The sequence below is a fragment of the Xenopus laevis genome, chromosome 3L, assembly GCF_017654675.1.
Source record: "Xenopus laevis strain J_2021 chromosome 3L, Xenopus_laevis_v10.1, whole genome shotgun sequence".
In the NCBI taxonomy this organism is placed as follows: Eukaryota; Metazoa; Chordata; class Amphibia; order Anura; family Pipidae; genus Xenopus; species Xenopus laevis.
Genome location: NC_054375.1, coordinates 133,466,109 through 133,493,294, shown reverse-complemented (window position 1 = coordinate 133,493,294; position 27,186 = coordinate 133,466,109). Strand labels below are relative to the sequence as shown.

The window sequence follows — 27,186 nt, the reverse complement described above, 5'->3', positions numbered from 1 at the left end:
CGGCTGCGACGGATATAGTACCTATCAGCAAATTGGTATTGAAAGGTTGTCAGACTGCCAGTGTGTTTAGTAGAGTAGTGCCGGGAGTATGGAGGAGGAAGGGGAGGCGCAGGGCAGAGCTGTGCCTGGTGGGAGACTGAATATGAGCCACGGCTTCGTTCACCATATCCGGCGGAATCAGCTCGCCAGGTAATAGGGCTGGAAGCGGCCGGAACTTTTTCTCTAAGAATCATAAACATCAAGTTAAACACCATGCCATGCAGAAGCTATTCATGCAGCGTTGCCCATTGGGCTGTAGGTCATGCTTGTGCCTGTTAAGTCATATCTCCAAGGGCATTTCTCATGCACTTCAAGTGAACCTTAAAGCTGCCAGGACTTCCTCTATACATTCAAGTAGAAAGTAGTGTTGCTTTTCTGAATAAATGACTGGTTTGCTTTAGAAATTCCAGTTTCTATGTAGATAAACTGTAAGGTGGCCAGTGGTGTAAATAAAAAATACAGGGTCCCGCAGCAAATCAGATTAGTTCCCCCAAAACATTGGTCATCATGGTGCCAAGATATTGAAACTGTGAATTAATTAGGGACCCTACACCTATGGGTTACACCCCTGTTGGCAGTGGAGGCAGCCATTACAATTCCAAAAAGGCTGTCCCATTTATTGATAATATTTCACGGTGTCATCAGCAAAACATTTCTTTTAGAGAGACTCGCCACATGAATGAGGAGACTGGGGTTGCCGTATTTTCTGCAAAAAAAAATACCGGCCTTCCGATATATTTATCTTTTTTCCCCTATTAATAACATTGGGATCAACCATTTTATAGGCCAGATTGGTAAAATACCGGCCAGGTGGCAACCCTAGCGAGGCCCAGGTGCTCTGTCCTGAGCTTTCAGCATAAGGGAGCTGATATCACCGTATTGTTTGTAGGGTAGGCACTCAAAGAGCAGTTCTCCAGGCAGTTGTAGTAAAAAGGTCTTTATTGAAGTACGAGTATAGATTGCAGCCATCGGGCAGAGACACACGCTGCTGTTTCGGGAGATTAGTCAGCAAGCGACAAATTGCTTCTTCGGGCAACTAATCTCCCCGAACTGCCATGGCACGCGGATCGATTCAGCGTTCCGAAGTCGCCCAAAGTTTTTCTTGTGAGGCAACTTCGGAGCGACTTTAGAAATCAAAGTGTCCCGAGTGCCATCCTGCCAGCGATCTACATTCTAGCTGGCCACCAGTTGGACAGCCCTGGTCTAGATGAATTGTCAGTTTCCCAGCTGCCCACAGTCATGTGATTTGTGCTCTAATAAACTTCAGTCACTCTTTACTGCTGCACTTCAAGTTGGAGTGATATCACCCCTCCCCCCAGCTCCTTAACGCAAGATAACAGCTGCCTGGTAGATCTAAGAACAACACTCAATAGTAAAATCCAGGTCCTACTGAGACACATTCAATTACATGGAGTAGGAGAAACAACAGCCTGCCAGAAAGCAGTTCCACCCAAAAGTACTGTCTCTTTCTGAAATCACATGACCTGAGATGGCACCTACACACCAATATTACAACAAAAAATGCACTTGTTGGTTCAGGAATTAATTTTTATATTGTAGAGTGAATTATTTGCAGTGTAATTTAGAAATAAAAACAACACCATAAAAATCATGACAGAATCCCTCTAAACCTTGGCAGCCAGCGCTTCAGAAAAGGAGCAAATTGGCAGTGGTGGGCATTCTGCATATCTATCAGCCTTAACCCTAAACATCTGAGTAATTAAGAGTCACACCGAGGGGACAATACTGATGCCGTAAATACCATCTCTTGAAATAATTCCTGTCTTGAATTAAATTTGTTTTTTAAAATAAATACATTTCTGACTGGAAAATGCCATGCCAGGTTAGGCTGCTCTTGTTGGCAACTCCCTTTGAACTGCATGCACAGTTGGTGCCATTCACTAACTCTCCTTCTCTTATGCCAAGGGATGATTATGACCGTGAAGTGAAGCAAGCCAAAGAGAAACAGAAGAAAAGGTATACGCCAGGGCCTACTCGCCAAAAGAAGCCCGACCTGCAGGTCTATCATCCCCGCCAGAGAGGTGAGTGAATTTGTGAAGAAAAAAATGTCGAATTTCAAAGTATTTTTTTGGATACTTAGACCATCGAATAGTATACTTCGATTCGAAAGTAAAATCCTACGACTCGAAGTACGGTCTCTTTAAAAAACTTCAAATTCAATACTTCGCCATCCTAAACCTAAGTCTTTAGAGGTCGAAGGAAAATCCTTTGTTCGATCGCTGAAATCCGATTTTCCTTCGATTGCAGGATGGTCAATTTTGCTGAAAAATACTTCGACTTCGATATTCAAAGTATTTTAATTCGATGGTCGAATTTCGAAGTATTTTCTACTTCGAAATTTGACCCTTGATAAATCTGCCCCACAAAGTCTGTGCACAAGTGTTTATCTTATGTCCTATGTAGGAGGTTATGCTCGGGCAATCCACATAGACTTATAGGGGTTTAGGTAATAAAAAGGAACTACGTTTGCCCAGGAGCGTTAAGCCATATCAACCAATCAGCAAGTAGCAGTCTTGCTATAGATTACTGCTCCTGGGCAAGCTTAGTGCCTTTTATTACATATGGGGGATAGTGATTAAATATTGATAGGCATCACCCTGTGTAGTCAAATATCTGTAAAGTTACAAGTAAATGTCACCCTGTTTAATGTCACTGGATCCTGTCATGGGAAAATATGTTTTTTTTCAAAACGCATCAGTTAATAGTGCTGCTCCAACAGAATTCTGCACTGAAATCCGTTTCTCAAAAGAGCAAACAGATTTTTTTACATTTAATTTTGAAATCTGACATGGGGCTAGACATATTGTCAGTTTCCCAGCTCCTCCAGAATTGGATTTCAATGCAGAAGTCCGCTGGAGCAGCACTAAAACATGTTTTCACATGACCGTATCCCTTTAATTATAAATTTGTTGGTAAGGTTTCAAATAGGTGAGGCTGGCGTTCCGAAAGTGACGCCTGGTCTGCAAAAAAAGACTTGAGAACTCCTACTCCATTCAGTTCTTAAATGCTAACATGTTAAAAAGAAATCTTTGTCGTTAATGAAAGACTGAACTGTAGCTTTATGCTTTGCATGCTTAATGGAAACCCAGAAAAAGCACATACAACAGAAACCTTAAAGGATGAACCTAATGACAATGGAACGCAGCTTTTTTGCCTCGATTTTGAAGCTGATGGAGGAGAGGTCACTTCTATTATTGTGTATGAGGTGAGTGTATTGCTGGTGTTCTGTATCTGTCAGTGTTTGTATGTAGTCCCCTCACCAAATCCATAATGAATACTGTCGCTAGGCTCATATAACTCGCCTTTGCCACCTTTACAATGCCACCCTGCCATCTTTCAGAATAAGATTCAAACTAATGGCCCTGACATTCAAAGCAGTATGTTTTTCTGGCCCACAATACTCCCCAAACCGCTTGTTCCACTCCTTTACTGACCTGCTCCTCAACACCTCTCTCGTTGCCTCCTCACATGCCTGCATTGAACAGCTGCACCCCTTCCCTAGAATTTGCTCCCACAATTTGTCTGACTTTCTCCCAATTTCTCTGCCCTCAAAAGATCTCTTAAAGGAACAGTAACACCAGAAAAGAGAACTGTTGTTCTGCATTGGTAAGAGTTATGTGTTTGCTTTAGAAAGCCTACAGTCATTTATAAAGACAAGCTGCTGTTTAGCCATGGGGGCAGCCATTTGAGCTGAAAAACAAAAAAAGGCACATGATTCTTAGGACATAACAGATAATAAAATACAATGGTATTCTACAGTGTGTATGTGTTATCTGCTATGTAACCTAAGCCTTGAATGGCTGCCCTGAATCTATACTGCAGCTTGTATATATAAACTATAGTAGTAGTATTTCTGAAGCAAACACGGCAGTTGTACTATAGTACAGTGCTACGCAATATGTTGGCGCTATATAAATACATGTTGATAGTAGGGCAACGGTGCATTATATTTTAATTACCTTAATGCACTTTCATTTTTTGGTGTTAGTGTTCCTTTAATTCCTTTTATTACTCTCATATAGCTTAGCATGGCTTCAGTGTGCTGCTATATACAATACCCTATGCTACATTTCTCACCTTGCTTACTTCTGATCTTGCCTATTTCCACACCTTGTGTCTCATTCCCTTATCTTTATAGATTGTAAATTCTTCTTTTGCCAGGGCCCTCTTCATCTCTTGGATTGGTTATTGGTTGCTTTAAATGTAAATCTGTAGGTTCAATGTATACACTCATTTATTGTAAAGCACTACAGAATATGCTGGTGCCTTATAAATACATAATAATATTGTATACAGCCTATTGTACAGCACTGCAGAATATGTTGGCGCCTTATAAATACATAATAATAATGTATACGTCCTGTTGTACAGGGCTACAGATTATTTATAAATACATGTGGCTTTAGTCGGTAACTGTGCTCTGGTCTTATGGGGTATGGTACTTTTAAAAAGCATTTGTTAAAGGAGAACTACCGCCTAAAAATGAATGTGGCTAAAAATGCCATCTTGGAAAGTGTCTGTGACACTCACATGCTCAGTGGGCTCTGAGCAGCTGTTGAGAAGCTAAGCTTAGGGGTCGTCACTAATTATCCAGCAGAAAATGAGGTTGGTCTGTAATATAAGCTGATGCTACAGGGCTGATTATTAAATTCTGATGCTAATTGCACTGGTTTCTGTGCTGCCATGTAGTAATTATCTGTATTAATCACTAATCAGTAGGCACCGAATCCAGGATTTGGGATACAGCCTTTTTCAGCAGGAATCGGATTTGGCCAAATCCTTCTGCCCAGCCGAACCGAATCCTAATTTTCATATGCAAATTATGGACGGGGAGGGAAATTGCATGACTTTTTGTCACAAAAGCACAAAACAAGGAAGTAAAAAAAAAATGTTTTCACCTTCCCACCCCTAATTTGAATATGCAAATTCGGATTCTGTACGTTATTCGGCCAAATCTTTCGCGAAGGGTTCAGCCGAATCCAAAATAGTGGATTCGGTGCATCCTTACTATCAGCCTTATACTGTGACATTTCTATTCTGAGTACTGTATATTGTGAGTGGGTCCCTAAGCTCAGTAAGTGACAGCAGCACAGAGCATGTGCAGTGAATCAGCAGAAAAGAAGATGGGGAGCTACTGGGGCATCTTTGGAGACGTAGATCTTTATTGCTAAAGGGCTGTGGTTGCCTTGGGCTGGTACAGAAGCCCAAAACATAATGTACAGCATTTGTAGCTGCTTCTTTAGTTAAGCTTTACCTTTAAGCATGATGACACGTGCCTACACATACATACATTCTACATATTGAACCACAAATAAGATTCTTCCATGTTCCATGGTCAAAAATGTTAACATAATGGTTAAACATTTCTTCAAGCCAAACTAGAGTTTACATCTGTGTAGCCTTTTAACTTGTTTTGTCCGGGTCATATTAAAGTAATTGGCAGTTGTAATGTGCCAGTAACTTTGATGTTCATTGATGAGGATGGATGGCATTAAACCCACATCACTTAAAGGGCACAACATGAAACAAGGGACCAATAAAAGCAATGAGACATTTGTTTACAGACACTAATGGGATCCGGTCAAGTGCTAGAATGTAATCTAGGCAGGGTGATGCAGGCCTCTGATAAGCACATATATAACCATCTGTGTTCCACAGAACAAATTAATCCGAGATAAAGAGCCATAAACCAACATTGTGATAGAGGCAAATGGGGGTTAAGGAGGTGGGAATGACCATACACTTTCCATGGGTCATTTAGAAACCCTGGACTCTTATTGAGTCAATTTCCATCCTTTTGGTTATTAAGTATACAGTATTTATATAATGAGTACAGCTACTGAGTCTGTTAGCCCAAAAGCGGGGAATCTGGAGTTTTCAGGTAAAGGGGACTTTGTGTAATGTGTAGCACTTGATATGTTTAAAAAAAATAAAATAGGATTGTTTTGCCTTCAGTGTGTATTTATCTTAGCATAGTTAACTATCAGACTCAAAGTACAGATATGGTATCAGTTATCTGGAAACCCTTTATCCAGAAAGCTCTGATTTAGGGGAAGGCCATCTCCTATAGACTCCATTTTAATGAAATATGTTACAACAATTTTTTTTCTCTGTAGTAATAAAACAGTACCTTGTACTTGATCCCAACTACTTAATCTTCATTGAAGGCAAAAAATCCTATTGGGTTCAATAACATTTTAAATGATTTTTTTAGTAGACTTAAGGCATTGAGATCCGAATTACAGAAAACCTCAGGTTTGGAGCTTTCTGGATAACTGGTCCCATTTTTTATATATAGCGCCAGCATATTCTGCAGCATTTTATAGAGATTATACATCATTTACATCAGTCCTTGTCACAGCGGAGCTTACAATCTATCACATTCACACACAAAGGTCAGTTTTATCAGGAGCCAATTAACCTGCCTGTATGATTTTGGAGTGTCGGAGGAAAATCACAAAAGTATTGTCTTGTTATTATAGAAACAAAGCAAATCCATCAAAAACAAACAATTGATTAACATGGTACCAGGGGTAATGGCACTGGGGTATATTTCTGGGATTTCAGCATCAGGGCCGGATTTACATAGCAGGTGCCCCTCGGGCCGCAACTAATCATCGGCCCAATCCCCTTCTCTTCCTTTGTGCACATGAGCAAATTTTCAGCATTAGGTTCAGAGTACTGGAGATTGGTGCACAGGGATTTTTTAAAAAAAATATATTGTATCTCCTGCAAATCCCCAGTGCTTCCTAACCAATGGCGTGTGTTTGGGAGGCAAGCCGCCCCCCCTAAAATTCTGCTTCCCTAAGCCCGGGCCTTCATGGTCTTTCCACAAATCCGGGACTGTTCAGCATGGTAGGATTCCCCTTAAAGGACCAGTAACGTCAATTTTTTTTTTTTAATTCGTTAGTGTAGAACGGAAAAAAAAAACGCAAAGACAAATTAAACTTTTAAATCGCGAAGTCTTTATTAAGAAATAACTTATCTGCTTGCACTCCTCTTCAGAAAAGGCGATCCGTCGTTTTTTTCGTTCTACACTAACGAATTTAAAAAAAAAAATTTGATGTTACTGGTCCTTTTTATCTCATTCTGGATATAGAATTTTCAGAATATGTTAATATTGGCCCCCAGTGTGGCCTAACTACCTATACTGGAGATCCTGCGTTAATCTGCTGTAACATATTCCCCCTCCCCAACCTGTCTTTTACCTTTAAAATAGCTGCGTTATACTGCCCCCATCCCAGCAGCACTTGCCCTCTCCCGAGCACAAGCTGTGAAAATAGTGTACAGTCCATTGGTCATGCTGTGCAGGGGGTGCTCTTATCTTTCCTTATCTTCACGGCCTGGTTTATGATGATTTGTCTGGCTTTCCCTGCACTATATCTGTAACACTGATTGTTATCTGCATCCTTATTAAATACATTTTATGGCTGTTTATCTTTCTTTCTTCTTAGTAATAGAATCTCATAGTGTCTTTTATTGATTTTCTGTTCCAGGTCATGTTTTATTAGGCAATAGGGTCAAATCACTCACTACTCTCTGCTAGTCACTTCCAATTATTACATTGGCAAAAATAGAACTAACCCTCTCAGTTAAATAATTGTACCGGTATGGGACCTGTTATCCAAAATGCTCTGTACGTGGGGTTTTCCAGGTAACAGATCTTTACATAACTTAGATCTTCATACCTTTACTTGAAAACTTTACTAGAAAACCATGTAAACATTAAATAAACCCAATAGGCTGGTTTATTTGGATAAAATAGAGTCTATTGGAGACAGCCTTTCCTTAATTCTGGATAACAGGTTTGCAGATAATGGATCCAATACCTGTATATCGTTTATCAGTCTATCTCACTTTAGATAGATAGAGATATTTAGATATATATATATATATATAACTCTCCAAAGGAATCCGCACTCAGAGAGAGAGAGAGAGAGAGAGAGAAGAAAAGAACCTCCATTTTACGTTTTGTAGGGAACCAGGAATAATTTTATAATCAGGGAAAATGTAAAATTAGAGAAATGTATTGAAACAACTTATTCTTGGAGTACTCAAAGGATATAAGCGCAGGTACGGGACCTGTTATCCAGAATGCTTGGGACCTGGGGTTTTCCAGATAATGGATCTTTACGTAATTTGGATCTTCATACCTTAAGTCTACTAGAAAATCATGTAAACATTAAATAAACCCAATAGGCTGGTTTTGCTTCCAATAAGGATGAATTATATCTTAGTTGGGAACAAGTACAAGGTTCTGTTTTATTATTACAGAGAAAAAGGAAATTATTTTTTAAAAAGGTGGATTATTTGGCGAAAATGGGAAATGGCCTTTCCATAATTCTGGATAACGGATTACCAGATAATGGATCTCATACCTGTATAGCCCATCACTGCCTCCAGTTTTCATGGACTGGTGTTTGGACAATAAGGTTCAAATTGACAGAACTACTTGATTACAGTCGCCCGCTTAAAATTAAAAGCAGTATTTATCCCTTTCTGCACTGTTGGTTCCGACTCCGGCAACGGAAGCCAGCTCTCATACAGCGAAGAGTCTGAGCCAGCCAGGAGTCCAGAAAATAAAATGTGACCGTGTTTTAAAGGGTTGTCGTATGTTATAGCATGGTCGTTACTCATCTTTCTATTCAGGTCCTCTCCTATTGCAAATTGACTCAGAATATCCCTCTCTACATCATACTAAAAGTTAACTCGAAGGTGAACAACCCCTTTAAATAGCTGCTGTTTAAAGGGGTTGTTCACCTTTGAGTTCACTTTTAGTATCTTTAGAGAGTGATATTCTGAGACAATTTGCAGTTTGTTTTATATTTTTTTATTATTTGTGGTTTTGAGTTATTTAGCTTTTTATTCAGCAGCTCTCCAGTTTGTAATTTCAGCATTCTAGTTGCTAGGCTCCATGCTATATTGCTGGAATATATGTTTTTATTAAATGGATAGTGTGCCATGAGGCTAACTGTGTTACCCAGTGGTCCCCAACCAGTAGCTCGCGAGCAACATGTTGCTCTCCAACCCCTTGGATGTTGCTCCCAGTGGCCTCAAAGCAGGTGCTTATTTTTGAATTCCAGGCTTGTTTGGTTGCATAAAAAGCAGGTGTCCTGCCAAAGAGAGTCTCCTGTGGGCTACCAGTCCATTTAGGGTCTATCAAACAGACAATAACAGCCCTTATTTGACATTCCCGTGGACTTTTTTATGCTTATGTTGCTCCCCAACTCTTTTTTACATTTAAATGTGGCTCACGAGTAAAAAAGGTTGGGGACCCCTGGTGTTACCCATGCTTTGTTTTGTTGCTTAGGATGATGATGCAGAGCAGCTGGCCACCATGATCTCCAATCAGAACCAGCTAGAGGGTGACATGCGAGAGGCACTGAAACAGCGGATCCAAGAGGAAATCTCGAAGAGGAGAGTCCAACGCTGACTTCATTCCCATAATGGAGAGCGTTTATGTCCAGGCCAGACTGCTGCGTATATCCGTCTTCTGCGGAATGCCAACTGCTTTCTGGTTTCATCCGTCGGAAGTGAGCTGCGTGTAGAGGAAGTGTGTGTTTCTAGTGGAGGATGAAGTATGGAGTGAGGAGAGTAAATGTTCTACCGTCATTTTATCCCGGGACCTTTTGTTGTTTGCAGTATGAGATCTCATAGAGAATATTGCTGGGATTGGCATGGGTTCTGACTGTGTGTATTATTGGGAAAGTATCCGTAGATCAGCAATACACCACACTCCCCCCTACAGACTTCTGGTGTTGGGACAGCAAATGCTACTGAATGTGTGAGGAATAGACAAATATGCCCAGCTGTTTTACAGAGAAAAACAATGTTGATTACAAATGGAAGGAGAGATTGTGCTTTTCATATTGTCTCATATGGAAATGAAGGGGGGTAACAATGGCGCAGCCTGAAAGCTAGGGGATTAAGTAACATGACTAAATCAAGCTTGACAGTGTCTTAACAGTCATATGATAGAGCACTTGTCATTTCTAACCAGAAGTAATTTATTATATTGTAAAGTACTTTGTATAGAATAAACCAGCAACAAAGCAATGTAAGATAATGCAACCTCCAATCAGATCCTTCCTCCAATGTGATTTTTCTAAATTTGTTGTTTAATGAATAAAAGAATACAACTGGAACTGTGGATTTTCTTTATTAGGTAGAGGTAAAAGGTTTAGGGGAAAATAATAAGGGGAGCGTTACTCCCCCTATCCAGTAGTTATTCCAGTAGTGCAATGGCTTGGTATTTTCATAAGGTCAAGATTTGCGCTTTCTAAAAATCATTCTATTATTCTAACTCTGCTTTAGTTAGTGCTTAGTTAAACAAGCAACCGTAATTTTAACTGTCAATGAATAAGAAAACGACTCTTTTTTCGTAGTGATTTTCTTAGGACAGTAGAGGGAGCCCTTTTGGTAAACTACAGCTGAAACCATTGCGTCTCTGCCTTGTAGTTAAAGGGGTTATTCCCCTTTAAATTAGTTTTTAGTATGATGTAGAGAGTAATATTGTGAAACAATTAGCAGTTAGTTCTCATTTTTTATTATTTGTGGATTTTGAGTTATTTGAAACGAAAGGAGGAATCGGCACACAGGAACATCAGAAAAATGGGGTAAACCCCTTACTTGTTTGTTACGTCAAATGATGCACAACGTTTCGGGGGCACTGACGAAGGGGCGTGCCCCTGAAACGTTGTGCATCATTTGACGTAATAAACAAGTAAGGGGTTTACCCCATTTTTCTGATGTTCCTGTGTGCCGATTCCTCCTTACGTTTCGTTCCATTGGATTTCGAGGGAGTGCCGTCTCCCTAGAGGACAGTGCACCAAGCTATCAAATAAAGGAAGGCTAGTGTGTGCGCTCACACTGTTTCTACGAATTTTGAGTTATTTGGCCTTTTATCCAGCAGCTCTCCAGTTTGCAATTTCAGCAATCTGGTTGCTAAGGTTCAAAGTACCCTAGCAACCATGTGTTGATTTGAATAAGAGACTGTAATATGAATAAGAGAGAGACTGAATAGAAAGAGGAGTAATAAAAAGTAACAATAAATGTGTAGCCTTACAGAGCATTTGTTCTTTAGATGGGGTCAGTGATCCCGGTTTGAAAGCTGGAAAGTGTCAGAAGAAGGCAAATAATTCAAAAACGATAAAAAATGAAGTCCAATTGTAGATTTGCTTAGAATTTTCTATTCTATGACATACTAAAATTTAACTTAAAGGTGAACCACCCCTTTAAGGTGTTAGCAAGATTTAACCTACAAGAAGTAGACCGCACAGATACAGGGTTCAGACTAGCACACTAGGAAAAAACCCAGTCCCGGATTGCGGTTGGCCAGTGGGCCAGGGTGTGGGAGTAGTATAGGGGTATCAGGTGGGCCCTCAGTATGCCAGTCTGACACTGCACAGACGAGAGCTGGGGATCCGTAAGGTCAAAAAACAACTTTTTACATAATTAATTGGCTTTTACAATGGGATTTATTAAAGTAATGTCTGAAAAGAGATATGGCTGATTTCAAGTAGACGTGTGAATGCACCCATGATTGTTGGCAGTTGCTCCAGATTAACGGAGAGCGATTCACAACTATTAATCACCCGTATGTCAAAATGTAGAGTAGTATAGTGCTTTTAACTTGATATTAGTTATAGAAATGTTGTTTTACCTTAACTATGAGTAAGTATATAGGAAGTCCTTGATGCATCAGGGAACTACATACACAGGCTGCCATTACAACAGGCACACACTATCTCACAACTCTCACTGTGCTGGTTGCTTCTCTGAGGCTGCAGTTTGTCTATTTATACAGGTACGGGACCTGTTATCCAGAATGCGTTTTCCAAATCTGATCTTTCTGTAATTTGGATCTTCATACCTTAAAATGATTGCCCATAAAATGTACATATATTTAGCATTAGTCATTTCTTCCTGCAATTTGTGAGTTATTATTTCTGTGCAGTTGATTTTAAAATAAGTGTAAACCTGTTCTACCAAGTGTACCTCTGCTGCAGGCCATAAAATCTTCTATTTAGGGCACACGCATGCGCACTTCTTTCAGGTTGAGCCCTGTGCATGCGCACTACTGCTTAAGCTTTTCCCAGTGTCGTGAGGATGTTCGGGTCACATGACAGACAAACGTAGTCGCTGACCTCTCTGCCCCTGCCTGCTGTAGCTCATGCTGTTCCGTTGCTATGGAGATGCCTCAGGAGAGGCAAGCTTTGAATCTCCCGTACTCGCTCGCTTTATTAGCAGTGTATGAGTGAGTGAAGGAGCAGTGCACACACATTTCTTAGCAGCGTTCTGGGTCTGTCTGACTGAGGTCTGTATTTATAAAGCATTTATTGTACAGAAAGATACGCTTGCTTTTTTACTATACTTGCGCCTGTTTTATTACGTTATTTTCAGAGTTTACATGACTTCTCTGTAAATTCTCCGTGCAACTCACATGGGGTGGTCAGAACACTCTCTGCTCTCTGTGGGTCACTTCCCTATGGACAAATACAAGAGTCCTCTGCACTCAACCCATTATCAATATATTTAAGAAAGAGACATTTTTGAATCAGATGAAAATTGAGAGTAGGACAGGACAGATATGGGATGACTTTGACGTAGTTGGCCATCTTGATTATATTGTAATATATGGATAAACAATCCCTGTTTTGTTTAAAGGGTAAGGCATTTTTCAGTATGCACAAAATGTCTCTGTCTTAAATATATTGTATTTGGCAGTACCAAAACTAGCCTGGAATTCAAAATTAAACATATTTTGATGCCACTGAGAACATCATCCGAGGGATTGGTGAGCAACATGTTGCTTGCAAGTCACTGGTTGGAGATCATTGCAGCATTCACTATCACGTTATGTTTAAACTGCCCTTCATATTTACACCCAGGTACTTGGGCAGGAACACTGAAACTAACAAACAGGTCTGAACTGGGACTCAAAATAGACTCTGGCATTTCAAGTACACAGAGTTCCAAACAGCCCCAATAAATAGCAAGTGTCTATGGCATCTTACACTAGCCCCTGTAGCATTTGCCACAATTCGCATATTTCAGTCTGGGCCTGCTGGCAAAACAGCTTGACTAAATCCAGTGCTGTTTCTGGGCACCTGAGACAGCTCCAGTAATGCCGCCCCCCCCCCAGCCAGGTTCCATTTCCGGGGGGAGGCAGCAACGCTAGTGCGGAGAGCGCAATTGCGCTCTCTCGCCCTAGTAAAGCCGAATTTCCGGTTTAAAAAACGGAAATTCGGCTCTTAAAGGCACCAGGAGCGGCTTTTTGCCACCCCTGGAAACCTAGCTGGCGACCAGGGGCGTAACTATAGAGGAAGCAGACCCTGCGGCTGCAGGGGAGCCCAGGAGGTATAGGGGCCCCACGAGGCCCTAATTCATATACAATTTCAATAAATATTGGTGAAACAAGTCAACCTCTAAACATTTTGGGGGCCTGAAAAATAATTTGCTGTGGGGCCCAGTAATATCTAGTTACGCCACTGCTGGCGATGCCGCCTGAGGCGAGCGCCCCTGACTAAATCTGTTAAACAACCAATCGAAAAAAGTGTTTGGCCTCTTCTGCTTGGCTGGTTCTGGCTCTTGAAACAATGTAGCAGGCACCAGTTTTCCTGCAGCTAAGACTCCTCTTCTCTTCTGCTACATTTAGGTTTGCCACTTGGCCAGTATTTTACCAGCTTGACCGATACAAATGATGCTTGACCACAATGTTATTAATAGGGATAAAATTTAAATATACAGGAAAGCTGGTATGTTTTTCCAAACAACCCTAGCTACATTATTGCAATAGTCAGAACCAGCAGTGCATAGAATAAAATGTAACGTATCCAGTAACAGTTACATGCACAACACACACACACACTAGCTCCACTGGCAATCACTGATGTGTGGGAGAGGAATAATACACATATCATATTAATATGGAAAGGTAGTGAGAGGTACAAGCTAAAGAAGAGTTATCTAGTGGAAGGGAACAGGCTGAGAGCAGCTAATAAACGTGTCGAAGCCTCCTGCCTCCATCATACCCTAGTGAATGCCCCAGCAGCAGTGACAAATGAAAGCGCAGGTCTCCTCCAATCAGCTAGAAGAGGCGGGATCTTCAGCACTTCCGGTTCAGTGCCAGGAAGAACGTGTCCAATCAGAGGGCAGTCCTGATGACATCATCAAGGGCAGCCGTCAGGAATCCGTGTAGGAGCTGATCCACCACTACAGCAGGTTCCTGTGCCTCCAGCTTTACAGAAAGAAGTGCTGGAGGGAGGCGCAGTGACAGGGGCACGACAGGGAAGTGCTGGGTTGCTCAGGATGGAGCCGAATCAGCCATTCCTACAGGGCAGCACAGCAGAAGGCAGACTATGATCTACAGCTGGTGAGTTTTGGCCTCTGGAAGCTCTGAGGCAATGGCTCTGATGTAATTCTCTAATAAAACATTCCAGTGCTGGGGAGTAGCTGATGTGTGACATTGTGTCATTCGTTTCATTCATCCCCTCCTCCCCAGGTTACTGGCACTGTCTTTGTCTTTCAATATATCCCATATGTATTTAACCCTATAATACACTGTGAGTCTGAGCTTTCCCCCAATAGCATCTAATACTCCATCCCCCCAATAGCATCTAATACTCCTTCCCCCCCAATAGCATCTAATACTCCATCCCCCCAATAGCATCTAATACTCCATCCCCCCAATAGCATCTAATACTCCTTCCCCCCCAATAGCATCTAATACTCCTTCCCCCCAATAGCATCTAATACTCCTTCCCCCCAATAGCATCTAATACTCCTTCCCCCCCAATAGCATCTAATACTCCTTCCCCCCCATAGCATCTAATACTCCTTCCCCCAATAGCATCTAAAACTCCTTCCCCCAATAGCATCTAAAACTCCTTCCCCCAATAGCATCTAAAACTCCTTCCCCCAATAGCATCTAAAACTCCTTCCCCCAATAGCATCTAAAACTCTTTCTCCCAATAGCATCTAATACTCCTTCCCCCAGTAGCGTCTAATGCTCTCCCCCCCCACATAGCGTGTAATGCTCTCCGGATAGAGTCTAATGCTCCCCCGATAGCGTCTGATGCTCCCCCGATAGCGTCTGATGCTCCCCCGATAGCGTCTGATGCTCCCCCGATAGCGTCTGATGCTCCCCCGATAGCGTCTGATGCTCTCTCCATAGCATCTATTACCCCCCCCCCCAACCCCCCAATAGTGGCTAATACTTCCCCATTGGTTGACCCTTTGCCTGACAAAGCAACTGGGGGTTGGCAATAAATAATGCTCATATAAATAATGCTCAATGTCCTCCAAGCCTGTCCCAGCCTTACCTGCCATAACAAGACAAAAGTGAATTTGTGCAAATACAGAGCTCCGTGTAGTTACAGAGGGACACAGCCCTGAAGTAAGGAATTCCTCCCTGCTGAATATTTGATGTTGACATTAGTTTATCCAATGAGGTGAGAGACAAGATCCTGGGATAGTGTAAATAACGCTTTAATCTTTTCCTAAGACTAATGACACATGGCAGAACAGATCTGGTTTTCTCCGACAGTGTTTTGTTCTGAGGTGGAGAAAAGTCGGACAGTTTTGTGTATTTGCAGGTGCAGAAAAGCTGATTCCCAGCCCTGTGTGTTATTAGCCTGAAGCTAAACGAGGAGGTACCAGTCACTAGTTTTCAGTTAAACAGGTTTATTTATTGGTGTAAGTTCTCTGTAGGGGGTGGCAGGTAACCAGTCTCTCAAGATATGTTGGCTCAGCTATCGTCAGCATTGGCAGCTTTTTCAGGGAACTGTTGTTTGCTTCATGTTCTTTAGCCCAGTTAAGCCCATATGGATTTTGTAGGCCGAGTGAAGGGGGAGAGCTCATGCCATTCAGTCTGGGGGGGATAATCTGTGTGTTGGTGCTCGCCATTACCATTTGGACAATCACCGGCCTGACAACCCCACCTTCCGCCAAAAGTATCATTGTATTCCTTCTCATTATTATCTTGCTGTCATTGTTATGTAAATCTGCCATTGGTTATTCAGGGGGTTGTAAATTACCCAGGACAAAGGGGTTGGCTGTTTATTTATTTCCCAGCCATACAAGCAGGTATTTTCATCCGCTTCTCTCCACCTGTCTACAAAACTCAGGCAAAACAAGTGGGACCCTATGCAGTATGTAACTGTACCCTAAAGTTAAATGTTTAGTTTGGTAAAACTTCTTCTCATTGTCAGTTGTAACTTTGTATTGCAAAAACGGAATAGATAAAATGTCTTTCCACCATAGCTACATATTATTATTATTATTATTATTATTATTATTATTATTATTATTATTAACATGTATTTATATAGCGCCAACATATTGCGCAGCACTGTAAAGTAAATGTGATTATACAACTACATCACATGAATTACATACATAGAACATATGGAGTAACAAACCTCACAATCAATACAGGTACAAAAAGGTGAGGAAGGCCCTATGCATAGGCATACAGTCTAAAGGGAAGGGAGTAATACACAAGGTGTGGGAGTGGGCAAGATCGAATTAAGTGGGTGAGAAATGTGGTACTGTATGTGGTGTTGTGTTTGGTAGTTAAGCAGAGTGAGGGTAGGCTTCTCGAAAGAAGTGTGTTTTCAGAGATTTCTTGAAAGCAGAAAGGTTGGTAGAAAGTCGGACAGACCCTGGGAGAGAGTTCCAGAGGAGGGGTGCAGCCCTTGCAAAGTCTTGAATGCGAGCATGTGAGGAGATAATGAGAGAAGAGTTGAGTAGCAGGTCAGTAGAGGAGCGTAGTAAGCGAGTGGGTGAGTATATAGAGATGAGTTCAGAGATGTAGGGGGGGGCAGAGTTATGAAGTGCTTTGAAAGTCAGTGTCATTAATTTGAATTGAATTCTGAAAGGTAACGGAAGCCAGTGTAGGGATTGACAGAATGGCGAGGCAGAGGAGGAGCAGTTGCTGAGGTGTATGAGCCTCGCAGCAGTGTTCATTATGGACTGGAGAGGTGACAGTCTCTGGAGGGGGAGGCCAATTAAAAGAGAGTTACAGTAGTCTAGACGCGATATGATGAGAGAGTGAATAAGAAATTTGGCAGCGTCTTGGGTGATATTATGGTAATTTATTCATTAGTATCCCATGGAGAGCAGCCCATGGGCAATAATTGGTCAGCCCTATATATATATTGCAGCTAACAGAAGAATATTGTACATCCTGGCAGAATATGTAGGTGCTTTATACATAATTAAAGGAACAGTGACCCCAAAAAATTAAAGTGTTGAACATGTAATTTACTGTTGCGCTGCACTGGTACAGCTGGTGTGTTTGCTTCAGAAATATTATTATGGTTTATATAAACAATCTACTGTGTATCCTGTGCTTGAATGGCTACCCCCATGGCTACACAGTAGTGATATGCAGGTCAGGGTTTTTCTGAACCGCACCCTACCCTAATCTTCCCTGCTCCAGCCCGCACCCGCGCTTCCGGGATCCTTTTATAGACCCATGCCGACCCCCAGATGACGTCACAAAAGGGGCGGACGAGCAGACGCGAGACTTCAAAATCAGAAGTCGGAAGTCGGCATTTGAAGGTGGCTGGAGGGGAGAGCAGAAGAAGAGCTCAACCCGCACCCACCAGCCGCGAGGAGCAGTGCAATGTCGACCTGAACCCAGCCCAACCCGCAGGTATCGGGTCAGCCCGCACATGACTACTACACAGCTGCATGTTTATATAAAATCTAGTTATTTGTGAAGTAAACACATCAGTTTTACCAGTGCAGGGTAACTGTACATTATATTGTCTTTCCTTTAAAACACTTACATTTTTATTTTTTAAATTGCTGTTCCTTTAATAAAGAATGCAAATAGACTCAATTCTAAAGCCAAGTGCGCTTTGTACATAGTGGTTTTGGGTTAGTGTGTGCCATAGAATGCGTGTGTGCCATAGAATGCGTGTGTGCCATAGAATGCGTGTGCGCCATAGAATGCGTGTGTGCCATAGAATGCGTGTGTGCCATAGAATGCGTGTGTGCCATAGAATGCGTGTGTGCCATAGAATGCGTGTGTGCCATAGAATGCGTGTGTGCCATAGAATGCGTTCGTCCTGGGTGTCCAGCATCGGAAGGGACTTTGGTTGCAAGGGGAATGTACAATTTAACATATACATCAGGAATGTTCAGCATGCTGCCCTGTAGCTGGAGGGTCGTTGGATATGCGTCATTTATACAATGTTCCGATATGGGGGCCCCCTATTCTCTAACTCAGGCCCTGTGTCAATCTCGCCTCCATTCATTTTATGACGGTAACTAGGGATGCACCAAATCCACTATTTTGGATTCTGCCGAACCCCTGAATCCTTCGCGAAAGATTCGGCCGAATATCCAACCAAATCCTAATTTGCATATGCAAATTAGGGGTGGGAAGGGGGAAACCTTTTTTACTTCCTTGTTTTGTGACAACAAGTGACGTGATTTCCCTCCCAGCCCCTAATTTGCATATGCCCAATCCTGCTGAACAAGGCCAAATCCCAAACTGAATCGAGGATTTGGTGCATCCCTAAGAGTAAAATTGAGACTCATTTATGAACACTGGGCAAATTTGCACCTGGGCAGTAACCCATAGCAACCAATCAGTGATTAGCTTTTTTTCAGCCATCTGCAGGTTGAACAGTGAAATCACTCATCTGATTGGTTGCCATGGGTTACTGCCCAAGTGCAAATTTGCACAGTGTTCATAAATGAGTCCCACTATGTTCTATGATGGTATATGTGTAAGATATTGCTTCTCTCTCTTAGATGTCCGGCCACTTATCCTTGTCCAGATGCTCAGTGCCTGCTGATGGTTTGCCGTGGAGCCCCTTGCACTAACTGCTCATCCCCTCCCCTCATCCCCAGGACCCTCCTCACTAATGACTGGCTGGATTGTTCTTCCCATCAGCTTGACTGCGTTTTCTATCCCAGGAATATGGATTGTGTAAGAATTCATTTTAACTTTCCTATGGGAATGAGGGTAAGTGCAGTGGGAAAATACACTGGGAAGATGTACATTTGAGAGTGTCGGCGCTTTATAGACATTAAGGGCTTGTCCACACAAGGAGATTCAGGGAGATTTTGTCGCCTGGCGACTAATCGTCTCACCTTTTGAGCGACTATCTCCCCGAACTGCCTCAGCGTTTTTCCCCATAGGTTACAATGCAAAGTCGCCTGCGCTAATGCACACACGGCGATGCGTTTTCTATAGTCGCCCGAAGTTGCCTCAGTCGCCTGCATTAGCGCAGGTGACTTTGCATTGTAGCCTATGGGGAAAAACGCAGAGGCAGTTCGGGGAGATATTCGCTCAAAAGGTGAGACGATTAGTCGCCAGGCGACAAAATCTCCCCGAATCTCCTCGTGTGGCCTTACCCTAACTTCCCACACACGGAGAGGCCCATTTATCAAAGTCTGAATTTATTCTCAAAACGACTCTTCACTTTTTTTCCCCTTATTTATCAATTCTGTGCAGTGAAAAAATACGAATCGTACACATTTTTCCGATGTTCCACCCGAAAACTCTTGATTTCTTTTCTTTCTGATTTTTGCCCGAAAACATCTTTGGATTATTGCACAAACCCCAGTGCAGATCAAGATATTTTCGGGGCTTCTCCCATTGACTTATATACAACCTCGGCAGTTCTGAGATGCCGGATTTTCAGATCCAGGCTTTTTCCATCCTCGGGGGAGAATAAATCCTGAAAAATGTGGGGTTTGTTGTCCACTAAAATTTTAAAGTAAAAAAAACACGAATTGTTCGGGTTTTTGACATTCAGAGTTTAATAAATAACCCCACAGTGTCACCTGACATTTGCCGATGCGTTAGATCTAACAAAGCCAGCTTTCCGATTGGTTCTAATAATTCCTTCAGCTGCTGATCAGATCCTATGCACATACAATGGTATACCTCCCTGCTTGATCATTCATGTGGTGACTGAAAGCTTTGCAATACAAATTGATTTTATTATATTTTTCTTCAATAGTTTTACTTGTATTTTGTAAATGTAAATGCTATTCAGCATCTCTCTGTCCCTTTCTGTTCTCTGGGTCTGACTCTTGAAACCGTGTAGCAGAAATCGGTTATTTTCTACGTCTATTAATCCGCTGGCTTCTGCTGCATTGTTTCAGGAGTCCAAGCCAGCAGTGCAAAGTATATAAACACCCAGACAAATTAATGTTAATAAAACCTTTAAAATGTGTAATGAATGTACAATGGAAAGTTTCTCAGTATTTTCCTTCGCTATGCAAAAAATAGTGTTTGGGTGGAGTGGCCTTATAAGTCTGTGCGCATTAAAAGTTCATGATGTGCGCTGACCTCTGTTCTTGTTTCCCTTAGTTACGCCATGGCTGTAATGAACCATCACGTGTGTCCCGTGGAAAACTGGTAAGTCTTTCTGCCTGCGGCAAGCTCTTCCAAAACGTAGTCCATAGCTGCATTTTTGTAAGAGAGACAGAAAATTGTTATTTTTACGTTTGTTATTGGCGAATGCGAATACTGAGGGACTGATGGTAATTAAAGGGGTTTTTCATCTTTAAATGAACTTTTAGTATGATGTAGAGAGTGATATTATGAGAAAATTCATTTTTAAGTTATTTAGCTTTTATTCAGCAGCTTTTATTTCAGCAGTCTGTTAACTAGGGTCAACATTATCCTAGCAGTCATTCACTGATTTGAATAAGAGACTGGAATAGGAATTGGAGAGGCCTGAATAGAAAGATGAGTAATAAAAAGTAGCAATAACAATACATATGTAGCCTTACAGAGCATTTGTTTTTTAGATGGGGTCAGCGACCCCCATTTGAAAGCTGGAAAAGGTTAGACGAAGACTGCAAATCATTCAAAAACGATAAAAATAAAGGCCAATTGAAAAGTTGCTTAGAATTGGCCGTTCTATAATATACTAAAAGTTAACTTAATGGTGAACCACCCCTTTAACAGAAATAATGGTTATTGCTCAGTTCAGATTTGGGTCCAGTAAATGGAGTGTTGAGCTACAGTTGATGTGAGCTTTTGTTCTTTTATAGGACCTACAATCTAACGTGTACCGATGACAACACCAAAGCTGGGACCCCAAAATCTTGCTGCACCCTAGAGGATGTCCCACTTATTAGGTGAGTCACATAGACAGTTGTACGGACTGAGCACATGGACGGCTACACCTCGACTAGCAACTGGCTCATCTGCGGCTACTTCTACCGTGTTCCACATCAGTCTCACAACACACCCCTTCCTGGTTCCGTACGGACTGTTCATCAGGCAGGGAGCTTTTGATTTTAACACTGTTGCCTCTTCCCAAACTGTATATCTTGTCCCCCCGAAAACGTTAGTGTTAAACCATTATATAGTTTTTTGTTTTTTTTCTTGTAAGATAAGGAACATTGTAACAGCCCCTGCTATGTTTGGATGCACCAGGAAACATCAAAAGAGGCTGGCACAAGCCTGGACCAGGCCCTGACCGGCAATCTGTGGGTTCTGGCAAATGCCAGAGGGGCTGCTATAAGGTGCCATAGAAAGTCAGTATTTAGTGGGCTGATTGGGCCTCTGTGTACCTGAAATGCCAGGGCCTATTTTAATTCTCAGTCCAGACCTGGCCTGGACCACACCAAGTAGAAAAGCCAAAGTCAGATGGTAAAGATTAAAAGTTTACATTTTATTTTCCATAATTAAGAACCAAGGCCTGCCGCGTTTCGTGTCTACCAAGGACATATTCACAGCCTATGACTAAGTGTCCTTGGTAGACACGAAACGCGGCAGGCCTTGGTTCTTAATTATGGAAAATAAAATGTAAACTTTTAATCTTTACCATCTGACTTTGGCTTTTCTACTTGGTGTGGTCCAGGCTTGTGCCAGCCTCTTTTTTGATTCTATTTTCCTGGTGTTTGCTCCCTTTGCTGAAGGTCTGGGGCGTGTGCAGCCCGGGCCCATCATACACAGTGGTAAGCTTCTTACAATGTACTTAATGTACTCCATCCACTGGTTCCCTATTTGTATCATTTATGTTTGGATGCACATTAGTTATGTCTCCTGCTGTTCCGTTTTCTTAGTAAGTGTGGTACATACCCTCCCGAGAGCTGCCTTTTCAGTCTGATTGGAAACGTGGGAGCATTCATGGGTGAGTGTCATTTGCTAACCTTCTCATCCACCCCTTTCATCTGCTCTTTTTTTGGTCCCTCTATGCAGACTGTTCTTGTATGTTCAAACTCCTGCTCACCTGCACCCATCTGATAATCCTGTACCTCTTATTTTTATTGCTCAACATTTTTCTTAACAGTAGCTGCCATTGCATATCTCTCTCTCTCGCTCTCTTTCCCTCTCTCTCTCCCTCTCTTTCCCTCTCTCTCTCTAGCATATTCTGCCCTTCCTTTTTTGTAACACTTTTGCTTATCCTCTTAGTGGTGATCATCTGTCTGCTGAGATACAGTCAGGTCATAGAGATCAGTCAGAGATCCTGGTTGAACACTACGGCTTTGATAGCCGGCTGCACTAATGCTGCAGGACTGGTCATGGTGGGAAACTTTCAGGTGAGAGCATGTGCTTAGTCAACACTTCCTCTATGCTATTCTCCTTATGTTTTCCTATGTTCAGACTGTGTACAAACCAATTTTTGTTTGATCTCTTGTACAAAAATATAAGTGAATGTAAAATTGATGAGGGTGCTGTTCTAACTTTTGTCATTTACATTTGTTATTTAATTTTTTTAGATTCCAAGATATTATGGGATACATGTGCTGTTAATATAAATGAATTTTGTTATAACAGGGCCACCTGCTGGTCATTTTCTAACCAGTCTGGCCACCAAGTAGCCAAGGAAGTTGTCAGGAGAAAGAAAGAGGCTGCTCTGATGTTCTTCCGTGAAAGGTTTCTATTTTTTTCCTAAGCAGAAGGACATCAGAGCAGCCTCTTTCTTTCTCCTGACACTTCCCGGGCTACTTGCTGGTCAGACTGGTTAGAAATGACCAGCAGGTGGCGCTGTTGTAGCAAAATTCATTTATATCAACAGTACATGTATCCCTTAATATCTTGGAATCTAAAAATTTTTTATAAATAATGAATGTATATTGCAAAGAATTGCACCCTCGTCAATTTTACATTCACTTTAAAGGGAATAGTGCAGTTCAGCAAATATTGGCCTATTGTAGAAGGTATGTGTGTGTGTGACAAAACTAACATTTAGGAACAAAAAGGAGATCTACAGAATCATACCTCCCAACTGTCTCTTTTTCGGAGGGACAGTCCCTCTTTTGACAGCTCAACCCACAGTCCCTCATTTGTACTGGAAAGTCCCTCTTTTCTCTGCACTGAACAGCCAGAAAAAGAAACTAAGTTTCTCACTTAATTGGCTTTTAGCAGAGAGCCCAGAACAGCTAACAGGTGCAAATAAGATACTTTGTAACAATTTTGAGACACAAAAACACAGTTTAGATAAGGAGAAATATTTTCAAACTTTCATAACCTGCCAAATTTTGTAAAACAAACATGGTAATTAGGGGGTGTGGCCACAGGAAGGGTGTGGTCAAAAAAATTGCTGCGCTACGTGCAGAAAAAAAAATTTTGTCCCTCTTTTTACTTCCAAAATGTTGGGAGGTATGCAGAATGTTAAGCAGGACACTCAGATCTGTCGAAATGTCACACAGACTAGACTTTCATTTTTGTTACCAGTTAATAATTAACCCTATCAATTAAGGCACCTGCCAGAGCTATAGCCTTATGGCTGCATCACTGCATTATTGATCTTGCTACACACAAGCTGCTTGTGCCATGAAACAGACAGAGCTGCCGGTGTTTTCCTTCTGGCCAATAGATGGCGCAACTGCTTCACCAGTAACTAAAGCACCCATATAACTATAACTGCAAAGTAATATCCTTACCAAGTAATGCAGGGAGGAGGGCAGTTCATTAGCAGAAGGAACATGACTTTGAGGGGAACGATGAATATCTGGGAGTATTAAAGTGATACTGACAGTTAAAACAGAATTTTTGTTTTGTTTTACAGGTGGATTATGCCAAGTCTCTGCATTATATTGGTGCAGGAGTGGCGTTTCCAGCTGGATTGCTCTTTGTGTGCCTCAGCAGCATTCTTAGCTACCAGTTAGCGGCCAGCGCGCTTGATTATTGGCTGGGACATCTACGTGTCAGCCTCACCATTGTGGCCTTAATATCTCTCGTCCTAAGTATCCTTTGCATTGACCATAGCAGGTCTGCCTTTGTGCAGACTAGTTAATTTGTAGTTATTAGTATTTATTATCCTTTATATACAACCAACACATTTATGTAGCACTTTACAGGGATTGTTCATCAGTTCCTTGCTCTACTGGAGCGTACAAGTTCACTATCACATTCACACACAAACACTAGTTCACTAGTTCTGGGGTTAGAATCCATAGTCCCAGTGCTGCAAGGCAACATGACTAACCACTGAGCCTTCTCTATAGGGATATCTTCATACTATATATAGTCAGGCCTTTTGTTCTTTGTTTTACCTTTTTCTGATGTATTTCTCCAAGTTGTAATTTAAGCTAGTAACTGATTGCTAGGGTGACACTCACCCTACCAACTAGGGATGCACAAAATCCACTATTTTGGATTTGGTCAAACCCCCAAATCTTTTGATAAAGATTTGTCCGAGTACCGAACCTAATTCTAATTTGCATATGCAAATTAGGGGTGGGAAAGAGAAAACATTTTTTCAGCCGAATCCTGCTTAAAAAGGCCGAATCACAAACCGAATCCTGGATTTGTGCATCCCTACTACCAACAAAAATATTGATTTCAATGACAGACTGGATTTTTTTTCCTGAAAAGGACAAAAATAAATAAGCAATAAAAATTCACCCTTCAAATAGGTCTGCGTTCTGGGCATTGCTGACCCACAGCACCCAGATAAAGTGGTAGAATAGAGGCAAATAACAAAGAACGCACTAATATAGAAAATTGGCTTGGAATATTCGTATCATTGGCACGAAGAGGCATCAAGGGTCGAATTTTGAATTCATGCGAGTTTTTTAAACCTCCCTTAAATTCGAATAAAATCGGCTTGGGGAAATTTATTAGGGATGCTCCAAATCCAGGATTCGGTCAGGATTCAGCTTTTTTCAGCAGGATTCGGATTCGGCCGAATCCTTCTGCCCGACCGAACCAAATCCGAATCCTAATTTGCATATATTATTATATTTATGCAATAAGAACGAATGTTTTTAACGACCCGAAAACTCAAATTGTATTAGAATCTCATTTGATCAAACTCGATTTGAGTTTTTTCTCGGGGAATAAAACTTGAATGTCTGCAAACCTATCCAGATTGATCCCTGGACCTCTCCCAACAGCAATTCGGCAGGTTTTCGATGGCGAATAGTCCAATTTGAATTCTTAAAGGGCCAGAGTTTGGTAAATCTCAAAAATCTAATTCGCCCATGCTGAACCCAGACCAAACGCTGATCAATGTATAAATGATTATAGCACACGTGGGGGGATGCTTAAAAGCGCACCACGAGGCAAGCGGTACCCAGAAGTCCCAATAGAACAAATCATAGGAACGTGTCAGTGTGAAGAAAATGCTGCACATAAAATATTTCCTGCAAAGGCCCCCCCCGCAAATCCGCCCCCAGCCCTGCGCACCTTTCTCAGCCGAATCGGTTCCTGCACTGACTGATCTTCCGGGTTGCTTCACTGATGCAGGGCTGGGGGCGGAGCGATCCTTCCATAGGCTGAAGTCCAGTTGTGATATGTAATCGTCCAATGGAAGGATCGCGCCACCCCCAGCCCTGCGTCAGTGAAGCAAACCGGAAGATGTAGGAAACAGTTGAAGAGATTTAGTCAGCATTTCAATTCAGTTGAAGAGATCTTTTAGGTGGGTCGGAGGGTCGGATGAGTGCGGGTTTGCTGGGCTGGGGCGGCTTTGCGGGGGGCTTTGATGGGAAATATTTTGTGTGCAGCATTTTCTTCATACGGACACGTTCCTATGATTTTTATAGGAAAGTGTCAGTATCACTTTAAGCTTGCACTCTTTTGGAATGATTATTACAGGATCAAATTGCCAGGCACAGTTAGCGTGGTTTGTTTAGATGTGGTACAGACCTCCTTTTCCATATGTGCCTTAACCATTCTCTCCCAGCTGGTGTTTTCTTCATCCAGGAAAGCTTCCTTATGCAGCACTTGGTGGCCATCTGCGAGTGGATCTTTGTCCTTGACATCCTGGTCTTCTATGGAACCTTTGCCTACGAATTTGGCTCTGTCTCCACGGATACAATGATGGCTGCTCTCCAGAGCTCTGCTGCCCGCAGCTGCAAGTCTCCAGGAAGCTCCAGCACCTCCACCCAACTCCATTGTAACGCCGAGAGGATCGCTATGATATGAAGGGCGGGGCGTCTCATCACCCTTCAACACTCAGGACATTTATGAAACTTTTTTTACCAAGTAAATGAAACAAAGCCAATTTTCAGCCAATGCACAGCCAGACGGGTTTAAGCAATGGGCCATGTGGTAATTTAGTATGCAAATGGAAGAGTATTAATGGTGTCTTTTATTTTTTAATAATTGGGGTTTTTCATGTATTAGGTTTTGATACCTTCAACAGTTTATTCATATTTTGTTGTGGGCTATTTTAAAGCAAAGTTTGGCAGGACTTGCCTGTCTCTTTTCAGGTCATGAAATACTGATTATATTTGATAGAAAGGGGGGAGAATAAGAAGGGCATTTCTGAAAAATCCCAGACAAGTGCAAAATACCTTCAGGCATTCCTTCCACCCAGCCTGGTGCTCATAAACTCTGTGGCTGAGGATGCTAGGAGTTTAAAGGGCATGTAAAGGCAAAAAAAATCAAATCCCATTTTTACTTTCTTTAATGAAAAAGAAACCTATCTCCAATATACTTTAATTAAAAAATGTGTACCGTTTTTATAAGAAACCTGACTGTATGCAGTGAAATTCTCCCTTCATTTACTGCTGTGGATAGGAATTGTCAGATGGTCCCTAACTGCTGAGCAGGGAAACAATCATACTTATGAACAGCAGGGGGAGCCCTCACCTTACTTCCCAGCCATGCAGAACTCAAGCAGCTTTGTTTATGACGATCCCTAAGCAGCCCAGACCACACTGAGCATGTGCACAGTCTTAGACTTGCAAAGA

General features: G+C 41.9%; 2 protein-coding genes across 3 annotated transcripts; both read left to right on the top strand.

Annotated features, from left to right (window-relative positions):
- The first annotated feature begins 77 nt into the window (after positions 1-77).
- On the top strand, positions 78-10,205 carry c2orf68.L (chromosome 2 open reading frame 68 L homeolog). The gene is made up of 4 exons (NM_001096563.1): positions 78-189; positions 1,966-2,081; positions 3,150-3,265; positions 9,371-10,205. Exons 1-4 carry the CDS (start codon positions 89-91, stop codon positions 9,491-9,493), a joined length of 456 nt encoding a protein of 151 aa, NP_001090032.1. The 5' UTR covers positions 78-88; the 3' UTR covers positions 9,494-10,205.
- Positions 10,206-14,240: 4,035 nt separating this feature from the next.
- On the top strand, positions 14,241-26,943 carry tmem150a.L (transmembrane protein 150A L homeolog). 2 transcript variants are annotated; one of them, NM_001092187.1, is given in 8 exon segments: positions 14,241-14,434; positions 18,829-19,006; positions 20,399-20,446; positions 21,088-21,174; positions 22,108-22,175; positions 22,457-22,584; positions 24,057-24,234; positions 26,175-26,943. In NM_001092187.1, coding segments are annotated over 7 exon segments (816 nt in total). In that variant the 5' UTR covers positions 14,241-14,434; positions 18,829-18,941; the 3' UTR covers positions 26,417-26,943.
- The last annotated feature ends 243 nt before the right edge of the window (positions 26,944-27,186 follow it).